The sequence below is a fragment of the Sinohyriopsis cumingii genome, chromosome 1 (assembly GCF_028554795.1).
Source record: "Sinohyriopsis cumingii isolate HCF-2022 chromosome 1, ASM2855479v2, whole genome shotgun sequence".
In the NCBI taxonomy this organism is placed as follows: Eukaryota; Metazoa; Mollusca; class Bivalvia; order Unionida; family Unionidae; genus Sinohyriopsis; species Sinohyriopsis cumingii.
In genome coordinates this window covers 15,713,341-15,727,415 of record NC_142961.1, presented here as the reverse complement: position 1 = coordinate 15,727,415, position 14,075 = coordinate 15,713,341, and the positions used below count along the sequence as shown (strand labels likewise).

The following is a 14,075-nucleotide window of genomic DNA, read 5'->3' as shown; positions in this document are numbered from 1 at the left end:
TAGGATGTGATCTTAATAGTATCAGTTACTTAAGTATTCCAAATCAGTTTCAAAATTATTTATTTTTTCAGTTGTAAAAAATGTTTGAGTCAACAATGTTATTGGGCTGTTCATTGTAAAATGTTTATACAGCTATTGAATTGATAATACCAATACAGTTATTGAATTGATAATGCAAGAACACAAATGCCTGGCAATACAGCTATTGAATTGATAATACCAGTTTGCACATGCCTGGCAATACAGTTACTGAATTGATCATTCCAATCTGTAAATGCGTGGCAGATAATAATACACATATGTGTCAAGGAAATGCAATAAAACCTGTGAAGACTACTCGACAAATCACCTTAAAGTGATATTTAGCACACACTCCATAAGCGCTTTCTGTTGTACTGGTTTAAAAAAAATTGTAGGTAGTAGTAGGTTTTTAATTTTTAAGCATCATATATATATATATATATATATATATATATATATATATATATATATATATATATATATATATATATATATATATATATATATATATACACACACACACACAATCTCTGGCAAACACGATTTGTACAGATACAAACACAGAGGACTGGGGGAGCAAGTCTCCAAAAGCCATAAGAGTATGACCCCAAAAGGATTTTATTTACAGAGATATTCACGGAAGATGGACTGCAGCAGTTGGTATGCCGTCTCTCCCATGCCTGTAAGGAGTTTGGACTGACCATCAGTTTGAAGAATACGAACGTCATGGCGCAGGATGCAGACTCCCCTCCCTTCATCACCATCAATGGGTACAACTTGGAAGTTGTTGAGAACTTCACATACCTCGGGTCCACCATCTCCAGCTCATTCTCCATTGATTCTGAGGTGAACGGCAGGATTGCCAAGGCAGCAGCAGTGATAGCCAGACTGAACCAGAGGGTCTGGAACAACCCCACCCTCACAGAGGACCAAACTGCACATCTACCAGGCCTGTGTGCTCAGCACACTCCTCTACAGCAGCAAAACATGGACCACCTATGCGAGACACGAGAGGAAACTCAACAGTTTCCAGATGCCTGCGGCACATTCTGCACATCCAATGGCAGGACAAAGTACCCAACACAGGTTCTGGAACGCGCCTACATGAAGCATGTTCTCCATTCTCAGCGAGAGGCGCCTTCACTGGCTTGGCCATGTCAAGAGAATGAACCCAGGCCGCATTCCCAAGGACCTGTTATACAGGGAGTTAGCAGAAGGCACACGACCGACTAGATGACCACGTCTGTGCCACAAAGATATTTGCAAGAAGGACATGAAGATGGCCAGCATCAATGACAGCGACTGGGAAAGCTGTGCTAACGACTGTTCCACCTAGTGCCTAGCTATCAGATAGGGCGTTCAAAAAGCTGAGGAGGACAGGAACATAAAGCGAGCTGAAAAGAGAGCTAGAAAGAAGGAGAAACAACAATTTAGTCTAGAGCTACACCATTGTCTCACGTAGATGGACATATGCCAAGAGAACTGACATCGAAACATAGTTCTCATTCTGTCTGACAACTACACTGTGGTAACATCTCAAACAGCAAAGTGGAACCAAGTCCCAAGACCTTTGTCTTCTTGTTTGAGATTTCTAAAGCGGTGTACTCCATGACAAAATCCATGTCCAAGTTTGACATGTCCTGCAAGAAGGAATGGAATGGTCTCTTCATCCCTCAGCTTCCACCCAATAGATGCTTGATGGGATTGACTTGTGATATACCTATTGGCAGCAAGGTGGAACGGAAAATCCCAATCTTTGTCTCACCAGTCCCAGATTCAGAAGGCCTGGATAATTGATACTCTTTCTGTGGATTGGAATGAACACACACAAAATGTTGGACCAACTTCATCAATCTTGCAATAGAGTTATTCCCCCATCTGTGTTAAGCAATTATGATGGCAGGTGTTTCATCCCAACTCAGAGTTACTTAATCACAGGAATGACCTCAGGGCTGCTCCTTTAGAAGCAGAGACCCTTTTTGAGGACTCGTTCCTGTCATGGCTTCCCAAGATCTGAAGGATCATTTACAACCACTCCACTCAATCACCTCAACATGGGATATTTTATGCAACTCTTTTATCAAAAAATTTAGAAGACTCAACAAATATTTATCTCTAGCCTGACACATATTGAATGTTAATGCATTTACCAGTTATAGACTCCTGTGATATTGAAAGACTCTGCCAAGCACCAATTTGATCTTGTTACTAATCTTCCAGAAAAAAATGTATGAATCATACTTAATGCCCTGGCTGATATGGATTTTTCCAAACCTAACTGGCTTACATTTTGAAAAAGGTGGGGAATCAGAAAACAGTAATTTTGAAAATATGTATTGATGGAAAACTTTCTTGTATATTTATCAAAAAATTTTCATCATGCTAATTCAGTCCATAAGTTAAGATCTTCATAAAAATCTGAAATTACCTAGCCAAGCAATGGAGAAACAGAGAAAGAGATAGATGATCATACTTTTGATGATTCAGATGCCGAATTTTAGTGTGTATGGTGTGTGTGTGTGTGATCATTTTCATTTTTGTTTTAAAAATAAGGTGTAGAATTGTCAATCTTGTAGATTGTAGTAGAGGGTCACAAGATAATATTATTTACAAACTGTGATCATCACTTCATTAAGGACTGTTTATATGTTATTATTGTTATTATTATCATTATTATTATTGTTGTTGTTGTGATTATTTTTATAGAAGATGCTGTCTTAGTCCCGTGTTACATCATGACCTTCTTACAGAGCTAGGCATGTTTTATCCTTTTTTTATGACCATTATTTTATATAAATTTATGGTATATTTGCCTATTTTCTCTTTTCTATGGTTCAGAAACTTGTCAAGTGCAATAACATCAATTTTGGGACAGTATTTAAGATCATGCTTACTTGAGTTGAATAAAACCTTAATGTAGTTGACACAGAGCAGGTTAGGCAGTTCTCAACCAACAATATAGTCGTATTGTCCAATTTGTCAAATGGCTACATCATTCATGAGTTGAATAAAATCTTAATGTAGTTGACACAGCAGGTTAGGCAGTTCTCAGCTGACAATATAGTCGTATTTTCCAATTTGTCAAATGGCTACATCATTCATGGTTTATGTTGATAATAGAGTACTCAAATATTTTAGATCCTTTGATAGAAAGATCATGTTCTGGATTATCAGATGACCTTTCTTTATAGCTGGCTGACATCCAAACTTTTTCATTGAGGGGGAGCTAACCAGATCATTACATTTCAGTGTCTTACCTGTGTTAAACTGCTTTGAATCTCTACAAAGATATCATAAGAACACCCCACTCAGCAGTACTCAGGAAATGATTTGAGATAGAGATTTAGTGTGAGCTACATCAATTGGAGACATCATTGTATTCTTAAAGTCAAATAACTCCTATTAAAACAGTGATATCATTTGCAAGGGCCATGATCATTGAGCAAAGAAAAGTATGGTGGATTGAGTTAAACTGAAGATATTTTATTATATAAGATTCCTGTATGACCAATTTAGTTATGGCATTTTTGTTTCACTTGAAGTACAACATTAAGTTTGCTTGACTTAATTCATATTCATACTGGCCCCTAAAATTTACAACTAACCATTGTTTGCTCAGTTTTAAATAGCTTTGTATAGGCAAAAAGCGGGTCAGTGTGTTTCATTTAGAGTGATCAGTGGTTTTCTAATTTTGGGGAAATCCCAGCTGAAACTTGGCCCTAGTGTTAATCAGTGGTTTTCTAATTTAGGGGAAATCCCAGCTGAAACTTGGACCTAGTGTTAATCAGTGGTTTTCTAATTCAGGGGAAATCCCAGCTGAAACTTGGCCCTAGTGTTAATCAGTGGTTTTTTAATTTAGGGAAAATCCCAGCTGAAACTTGGCCCTAGTGTTAATCAGTGGTTTTCTAATTCAGGGGAAATCCTAGTTGAAGCTAGGCCCTAGTGTTAATCAGTGGTTTTCTAATTCAGGGGAAGTCCCAGCTGAAACTTGGCCCTAGTGTTAATCAGTGGTTTTCTAATTCAGGGGAAATCCCAGCTGAAACTTGGCCCTAGTGTTAATCAGTGGTTTTCTAATTCAGGGGAAATCCCAGCTGAAACTAGGCCCTAGTGTTAATCAGTGGTTTTCTAATTCAAGGGAAATCCCAGCTGAAACTTGGCCTTAGTGTTAATCAGTGGTTTTCTAATTCAGGGGAAATCCTAGTTGAAACTAGGCCCTAGTGTTAATCAGTGGTTTTCTAATTCAGGGGAAATCCCAGCTGAAACTTGGCCCTAGTGTTAATCAGTGGTTTTCTAATTCAGGGGAAATCCCAGCTGGCCCTAGTGTTACTCTATGTTCTTATTAAGTTAGGATGTGATGGATATATCATTTTTATGAAGAAACTTTTGACCCTCAAAAAGACATAAGTGGCTTTTATTACATATTGAGAGTGCACCTTACATTAAAAATTGATGGTAAATCACAGGCTGAAACTGAAATTGACTCAAGTGACTTGGAAAGTCTTTTGATGAGAAACTTATGTATAACTAATCAAGATTAAGGAGTTTACCAAGATTTGCATTTAATATAAATTTGTGTAAAAAATGTCAGTTAATTATTATTATTATTATTATTATTATTATTGCTTGTTAAATGTACTGGTAGCCCAAACAACGTAACCCATCTCTTTGACTTGTTAGTTCCTGCAAGTCAGGTATGCAAAATACAAGCTCTGCAATTAGTTCAGAATTAATACCTGCTGTCCACATTTTTAATGCTGATAATTTTCAGGTAAAAAAATTGAAGCAGTAGGTCCTGTAAAAATTGTTATTAACCAATGAAAAATAGATCGGACTGCAATAGCTTTTTCACTATGTAACAGTTTTTGTTCCTGGGTAGTAAGTGTTATTTTGTAATTGCTTATGCCTAAAAAATATAGAAAATGGCTATCATTCCCCACAAACTTTGCTTTTGTGATCAAGACAGTGATATTTTAAAATTTACCAATTTCCAATAAGAAAACAGGTGAATTTGTGTCTTTTTGCTCACATAAAGTCAGGATAAAAACAGCAACATATGAATCAAAATTAACATGTATTTATACTAAAGTAATACAAAAATGACCATAAAAGATGTAGAAGTGAGCAGCTTTTTGAGATTAATGATTATACTGTAAATCATTTTTACAAATAAGCCCCTAAATGTGAATTCTCATCCTGTTCTTGTTATACTGTCCATGGTATCAGCATTCAAAGTCCAGTATATCCTGGTGGAAGCACTTGCCTTGGTACTCTGAGTACGCTCCCCTGTTCTCCTTGAATTTATCAAGATGAGCATTAAGGATATGGACTTTGAGGGACATCCTGCAGCCCATTATGCCATAGTTATTAACCAGAGTCTTAATCAGCTCCACATAGTTTTTGGCCTTGTGATTGCCCAAGAAGCCCCAAACCACTGCGACAAAGCTGTTCCAAACTGCTTTCTCCTTACTAGTGAGCTTCTTGGGGAATTCATTGCACTCCAGTATCTTCTTTATATGTTGTCTGACGAAGACACCAGCTTTGACCTTTGCCTCAGACAGCTTAGGGAAGAAGTCTTGAAGGTACTTGAAGGTTGCCAACTCCTTATCTTGAGCTCTGACAAATTGTTTCATAAGGCCCAAGTTGATGTGCATTGGTGTCATCAGCACCTTCCGGAGGTCCACCAGTGGCTCCAACTTGATGTTGTTCCTCCCCACAGAGAACTTAGTCCACTATAGCCCATCCTGCCTGTGGTAGTGCGCCTTGGTGTCCCTGCTGTCCCAAAAGCAAAGATAGCAGGGAAATTTGGTAAAACTGCCTTGGAGACCCATCAGAAATGCCACCATTTTGAAGTCTCCAATGATCTCCCAGCTGTACTCATCATACTTTAATGCATCCAGCAAGGTCTTGAACTGTTGTAATCCTCTTTGAGGTGCACCGAGTGAGCCAGGGGAAGAGACGGTTACTTGTTCCCATCTTGGAGCAGCATGGCTTTTAGGCTCCTGGATTAGCTGTCAATGAAGAGGCACCAATCTGGTTACAGGTGATTTTGATTGCTTCAAACAGACTGGTCACATTGTAGCAGTAGCAGAGCCCATCTTGATGAGTGAAGAAGCTGGAAAAAGCTTGTTGATGCTTCCTCTGATCTGCAACTTGCACACTTTCATCCAACAAGTTCCACTGCTTGAGCCTAGATGTCAAAAGCTCAGCATTGGACTTGGTCAGACCAAGATCTCTGATCAAGTTATTGAAGTCTTTTTGGTTGGGGTAGTATGGGTTTCTCTCCTCAGCTCCACCTCTGAAATTGTCATCTGGATCTACATCATCTTCCTAGCTCTCTGACTTGCTGTCCTCTTCTAGAGATGGCTGCTCTCTCTCCAGAGGAGTGGGTACAGGGAGCTCAGGGCATTGTGGCACCGGGGAGATGGATGAAGGAAGGTCCATATATGTGATAGCAGGTGCATTCTTGCCAGTCCAATGTTTGGAAGGGTCCACCATGCAGAAGTAGCAGTTGCTTGAGTGGTCAGTGGGTTCCTGCAAAATTCTTAGGATAGTGAACTTCATGGCTCTCTTTTTCCCTCTTCCATCCTACAAAAATACATTTATTTCACCCATGACAAATGTGTAAGAGATTCTTGCAACATTTTTCATATATGATATATTTGTTCAATAACAATGAATATTGTAAAACATTTTAAAATTAAAAACTTTTACAATCTTAAAAGTTTTAACAAATTTTATAACATAAAATTCCGAGCAACAATTGTCCATCTTACCTTCCAGAGTTTTTTTTTGCAGTGCTCGCAGGTGAAATGAGGTCCCCAGGGATTGTCTTGCTCCCCAACAGGCATGCCAAAATATGCCTTGTAGGCCTCACACATCTTAGCAGATGCTTCCACAGAGTACATTTTTGCTCTTGTCTTGATAAATTGGCCACAGACAGCAAAATGCATCTGCCGGATGTTTGCAGCCTTTTGATGCCATCTCAGAAAGATGCAGATTTGTATCCACTTAGGCAGCTGGAACTAAACTGACTGGTGGGCTTAAGGCCCCTTTATTTATACAACTACATGTATTTATATTACTAGAAAATTCTAGACGTTAACACAAGTTTGCTCAGCACTGAATCTATCTGGGATGTTCTGGAAAATAGGTAAATTTAAAAATACAACTGTCCTGGTCACAAAAGCAAAGTTTGTTGTGAATAATAGCCATTTTCTATACTTTTGAGGCATAAGCAATTAGGAAATAACACTTACTACTAAGGAACAACAAAAAAAATTGTTACACAGTGTTTTGTTTTTATGTTGACCAGGGCTGAATGAATTTTCAACTGAAAGGTTCAAAGGACAAGTCATTCTGATTGGCTTATGATGAAAGGTTCAAAAGATGTAATTCTGATTGGCTTATAATGGAAGGCTCAAAAGACAGATAATTCTGATTTGCTTATAATGAATGGTTCTTATGACAAGCCATTCTGATTGGCTTATAATGAATGGTTCTGAAAAAAGGTCATTCTGATTGGCTGATAATGATGCTGGCATATTTACTGTAATAATTTTTAAGAGTAAAATTTTAATGAGATCTTGACAAGAATTATTATTTCATTTCAGATAAATCGTTCTCCAAGCTTTGGAACAGATGAGAATATTGACCATGAGATCAAATCGGCATTATTAGAAGATTCAATCCGACTTCTCAATATTAAGTAAGTTTATGCCCCACTGAATTTTGTTGATTTTCTACCCTTATTTATGAAGTGGTTCATTGATAGATGTTTGTTTGATGTATTGTAATTTTAGAAGACCATCAACAGAATGTTAAAGAAATGCTCTTGAATTACTGACAGTAATTGCCCTTTGATACAGACCCTTGTCAATTCAGACCTTAGTAGTGACACAGACCCTTGTCCAGCTCCTCTAAATAATTTCAAAATGACTGGATGCATTGTAATCAAATATAGTTTGTATTTAGTAATACTATTTGTTGTTTTGTTTTCAGTATATTCCAGCAATCATCAATAATGTAATATTTTTAAAACAGTCTTGTATCTTGGGAATTTATGCCATAGAAGGAGCAATCTTTAGTGTATATAATAGTTGACTCATTCTTATGACTGGGCTTTTGCAGCTTATCCTAATCATTAATAATAAAAATAAATAATAATAAAAATAAATTGTATAGATTAAGTGACAAGAGGAAGAACATAGCTGCACAGAAAGCAGAAGCCCAGAAGCGACTATTCCGCCCAACCAAGAGAGTCTCAGAGACAATGGACACAGCCGAGCTGGAAAAAAAACGACAGAGCATTGAGAAGAGGAGGGAAGAACTGGTAAGCATTTTGTCATAGAACATGTACTGCTTAAATATATTTTCTAGAACTTTTGTCATAAAACTGCTTAAATGTAAAGTTTCCATAAGCATTTCATCATAGCATTGCTTAAAATGCAGTTTCCATAAGTATTTTGTCAAAGTACTGCTTAAAATGCAGTTTCCATAAGTATTTTGTCAAAGTACTGCTTAAAATACAGTTTCCATAAGCATTTTGTCAAAGTACTGCTTAAAATGCAGTTTCCATAAGTATTTTGTCAAAGTACTGCTTAAAATGCAGTTTCCATAAGCATTTTGTTATAGCTATGCTGATATGCAATTTATCATAACACTGCTTAAATGTAAAGGCTCCAGAAGTATTTCATCATAGTAAAATGTTAAAACTTGAGCTTTTTTCTCAGAATAACCACATGAATCTGTCAAATCCTGTTCATTCAAATGCTTTTCTTCCCATGCCATTTTTTGCACAGATTACTGGAAAAATCCTAGCAAATGAAAAGCTTCAAGGAATTATTGAGGAAATCAGTCTTTGATAACAGAGTCTAGTTCAGGATCTATTCTAGAACTTAATTTATGTGAGATGTTGCCCTCTTAATTTGAAAAAAGGACCTAAAAATAGGATGTGCTATTTTTTAACAAAATAGCATGAATGAAGCAATTGTGCATACTTTAATAGACACAGTCCAGATTAATAAACCTTACTGTTTTGGCACATACCTGTGATATCTCACGCTGTAAGGAAATTTCTAATCTCACAATCGCTGGTTTAAATTTTTAGACAAAAATATTTTTAAAACTTTGTTCTCAAACTTAAAGCCCCTACCCTAGAAATGTTTTCATAGCATGCATCATGTTGGTTATTATTGTGTGCATATTCCACATAATATTTGACATTCAGAGATCAGAAGTGACTAATTAGAGATTTCAGCAAAGTTCTTTGGGTATGAATTTATATTGTAGGTGTGATTTCATCTAGTTCTAATTTATCATCTTTTATAAAGATCAGAAGGTTTGACATGAGTGATTACTCAATCTAAATTAAAATCAATTTTAGTCCAGTTGTAGTTGTTTCGTTGTAGCACACTCTGGTTTAGAAAACCGTTAATAATAGTTATTGACCTCAGAATTAGCTTCATGCGTAAAACCTTGGATGTTGTTGATTTGTCTTCAACTTTAACATAAAATCGAAGCAAAGTTGACATTTTGTTCTGGTATTTATAGTCATCAATATCATCATCTCTTCTGCAACTGCATGTTTATGAGGCTTATAGTCCTAACAATGGGGTCTATTGTAAGAATTAATTAAAATCTTTTGATGATGATTCATCAACATCATCTTCATTATCATTGTTCTAGTTGTTTATAAGACTTAAAAGTTGTTCACATTCAAATTGTAGAAGGACATGTTAGCCAGGGTGAAGAAAGCTGCTGCTAGGGAGGAGTTTGAAAACCGTAACAGTGGCCGTTTCCGACGAATTTTCCCAGTTGATGACAAAGCACGCATGGACCGTTACATCAACTTGATGATGCAGGCATTTAATACATTCATGTCAGCACGGGGAAGCAGCATGCAGAAAGAGATACAGTTGATGTATGGCAACAAAATCAAGGTTGTTAGATAACAGCGGGACAGGAAATGCATGTTTAGCATGATTGTTGCTCTTAAATGATGGTTCAGTTGTAAACAAGTCCTTGAAGCTTTAAAATGTGATAGCTTTTTAAAAATTATTTATTTTTCTGTGCTATGAGTCATCAAAATGTTTGGAATGTTGAAATGATTTAAGATATTAAATTTTTAACTTTGATAACAAAAAGTTAGAAATCCTTCACAGGTTCAGTGATAGTCTGCCTCCAGTCCATTATGAATCATAATCCACCTCCTGTTTTTGAAAGTATTTTTCTGACACAGTTACATCCTAGACTAGTAACCCTCCTCCTGTATTCGAGTGAGTGAGTGAACTTGTGTTGAACATCCCACCAAAACAGAAAGGTTATACAGAAACGGGTCTCTTGTCTTCAAAAGTATTTACCTTGCATAATTTGGATATAGCTGAGGATTAATTCATCCATTCAAACTGTACAAATTTCAAACCAAACCTTGTTCTTGTAACACATACTTTTGTACTTTTGGAAAAATAAACTCGTCTACAGCTAGTTCAATGTTAAAGAAATACTTTTATTAGTGGATGGAGCAGCTTAATATGTATTATAAGGTACATGGTTGTGTTGTGGATGCTTGTGCAGGTAAAAAAAAAGTCAGTCACTGTATACAACATTCAAGATACCAACTGATAAAATTAAAATTAAAGGATGAAACAACAGTGAATCATAATATTATAAGTAGAATGTAGACTTTATCATTTTTTTTGTTAATTATATATAAAAACTACCAGCCATTTTTTACACTATTAATTATATTTTATTTGTTTACATCATTGATCTGGTAAAAAAATTGGTTGTAATCTGATTATTTTAATTATTAATTTGATTCTGCATGCTTATGTATTTGGTTCTTTTATATTAATAATAATGATAATAATAATGGATACATTTCTTGCTCTTTTCAATATAGTCAAAACACTGACAATACTTAATTATGAATTTTACAAATATGAAAAATGTTAAACAAATTTTTTTTATATTCAGACTGCATTATTCTAGAATGATTAACATATAATAACAAAAACTGATAAAGTCTACTTGCATTATATTTTTATAATTCAGAGAGTTTTGTCACTGTAGTTTCATACAGTTTTATTATAATGTTGCTGGTTGTAATCGTTGGATGTATACACTATAGATGTACTGACTTTCATTTTACCTGCACAAGAATCTACATCACATCTATGCGCCATGAAATTTATATCATGCAGCTCAATCTGCTAAAAATAGCATTTATTTAACATTGCACTCGCCAATGAAGACTTCATTTTTCCAAATTAAAAAAGGTTTCCACTGACAGAACAAAGTTTTTTTTAAATTTGTAAGGTTTGAAGGGATTATATAAACTTCAGCTACATCATAATTGTGCCAGGTAAACTCTTTCAAAAGGCAGGATGAAATTTTACATACAACATTTATGTGTTGGTGGGATGTTAAACATGAGTTAACTCACTTAAGCGAAGACAAGAGGTGGGTTATTATTCATAATGGATCAAAAGGAGACTAAAGTACCGGTTTAATTTGACATAAATACTTATCGTTAGAAATTTGGTAAATGAATTAATGACATTTTTAGTTTTAGCTCCAGAATTTAGAAATAAAATGATTTTCAAGAGCTTTACTAAGATTTTTTTAAATGGGCGTATTTTGACAAGAGTTATCTCCCTTGCTTTGGAAGGCTTTGTTAGACTGAACCTGAATTTCAGACCATTTGTTATTTTTGAGATGAGGTTTGTGTTAAATTTGGTCTAACAACTAACTTGCAACCACAAGAGATCAAATGAAGAAAGATTTTGTAATGTCACAAAGCATCTCTTAACAATTTTTTTTGTAATATGTATTCCACAAATTCAAGAAAGTTTTCACCTTTTGATTTTTTTTATAGCTATACTAATCAAAAACCAGAAGTGTTTATTTCTTGGGCCTGTGTCTGTTGTATATCCATTGTCTATCATCCATTTACCATTATTTTTTATTGTTTCTTCTCCTAAATTACTTGGTGTAAATTCATGAAACTTGGATCATAGTTTTATCTTGGAGTTTAGTTGGTCAGGGATGAAAACATTGCCCAATTAAATTATATCCAATTTAGCTGCCATCTTTTGAAGTCTTCTTATCACTACTTCTCTTTAATGGATTGTCATATCAATACGAGCTTTTACTTACAAATATTTTGTATAACCTTTAAATGGGTGTAAAGTAAATTGGTGTCAATTGGACATCCAACATGGAAACCATGGAGGCCATCTTTAAAATCTTGTTATTGCTACTTCTTCACAATGGATTATCTTATCAACATTACGTTTTCACTGCAAAGCATCTTATTACTTGTAGGTGGTTCTAAATGAAAATTATGCTGATCTGATATTCAGCATGGCTACCATGGCATCCATTTTGAAAATCTTGTTTTTGCTGCTCTGCTGAACAGATGATCATATTGACATGGTGTTTCAGCAAAAAGATTTCTTAGGAGTTAAAGGTCATTTTAATGAAAATGGTGTGAATATGATATTGAACATGACAACCGTGATGTCCATCTCAGAAATATTATCATTATTACACTTGAATGGTTCCCTGAATAGTTGTTACACTTTTGGTTTGACGGTAAATATATTTACAGTTTGTCACTAAAATCTGATTGTGATAATTCCCACTGTCAGTCTTTCCAGCAGCCCAGGTTTTCCCAACTTTTCCTACTAAATCCAACTTTTTGTTGGAATCCCTATTTTTTTCTTACTTTTTTAAATTAGCTCTTAAATCCTCTTATTTAATTTTGTTGTGAAAAATCAATTACACAATGCATGAACAGCCATAGCAAAGTGGATTGAGGTAGAGTCTCTGTGAAGTGGGCTGAGCATTCATGAAAAAAGAGACAGCCTGGATTAAAGGGACAGTTAGTGTATTAAGACCATGTATTTGATCAGGCTTATGAAAATAGAGACAGTCTAAATTAAAGAGACAGTTAGTGTATTAAGACCATGTATTTGATCAGGCTTATGAAAATAGAGACAGCCTGGATTAAAGGGACAGTTAGTGTATTAAGACCATGTATTTGATCAGGCTTATGAAAATAGAGACAGCCTAAATTAAAGACACAGTTAGTGTATTAAGACCATGTATTTGATTGGGTTTATGAAAATAGAGACAGCCTAGATTAAAGAGACAGTTAGTGTATTAAGACCATGTATTTGATTGGGTTTATGAAAATAGAGACAGCCTAGATTAAAGAGACAATTAGTGTATTAAGACCATGTATTTGATTGGGTTCATGAAAAAAGAGACAGCCTGGATTAAAGAGACAATTAGTGTATTAAGACCATGTATTTGATTGGGTTTATGAAAATAGAGACAGCCTGGATTAAAGGGACAGTTAGTGTATTAAGACCATGTATTTGATCAGGCTTATGAAAATAGAGACAGCCTAAATTAAAGAGACGGTTAGTGTATTAAGACCATGTATTTGATTGGGTTTATGAAAATAGAGACAGCCTAGATTAAAGAGACAGTTAGTGTATTAAGACCATGTATTTGATTGGGTTTATGAAAATAGAGACAGCCTAGATTAAAGAGACAATTAGTGTATTAAGACCATGTATTTGATTGGGTTTATGAAAATAGAGACAGCCTGGATTAAAGAGACAATTAGTGTATTAAGACCATGTATTTGATTGGGTTTATGAAAATAGAGACAGCCTAGATTAAAGAGACAATTAGCGTATTAAGACCATGTATTTGATTGGGTTTATGAAAATAGAGACAGCCTGGATTAAGAGACAGTTAGTATATTAAGACCATGTATTTGATCAGGCTTATGAAAATAGAGACAGCCTAAATTAAAGAGACAGTTAGTGTATTAAGACCATGTATTTGATTGGGTTTATGAAAATAGAGACAGCCTAGATTAAAGAGACAATTAGTGTATTAAGACCATGTATTTGATTGGGTTTATGAAAATAGAGACAGCCTGGATTAAAGAGACAATTAGTGTATTTAGACCATGTATTTGATTGGGTTTATGAAAATAGAGAGAGCCTAGATTAAAGAGACAATTAGTGTATTAAGAC

At 35.3% G+C, this 14,075-nt stretch overlaps 1 protein-coding gene across 1 annotated transcript in view; it reads left to right on the top strand.

The window, feature by feature from the left end:
• The window catches only part of LOC149806453 (tubulin polyglutamylase TTLL7-like), a 162,319-nt gene that overhangs the window by 78,702 nt on the left and 69,542 nt on the right, over window positions 1-14,075 (top strand). The window contains exons 9-11 of the mRNA XM_089953540.1: window positions 7,632-7,726; window positions 8,203-8,350; window positions 9,747-9,959. Of these exons, the coding sequence (XP_089809666.1) occupies window positions 7,632-7,726; window positions 8,203-8,350; window positions 9,747-9,959 (456 nt within the window). The remainder of the gene's footprint in view (window positions 1-7,631; window positions 7,727-8,202; window positions 8,351-9,746; window positions 9,960-14,075) is intronic.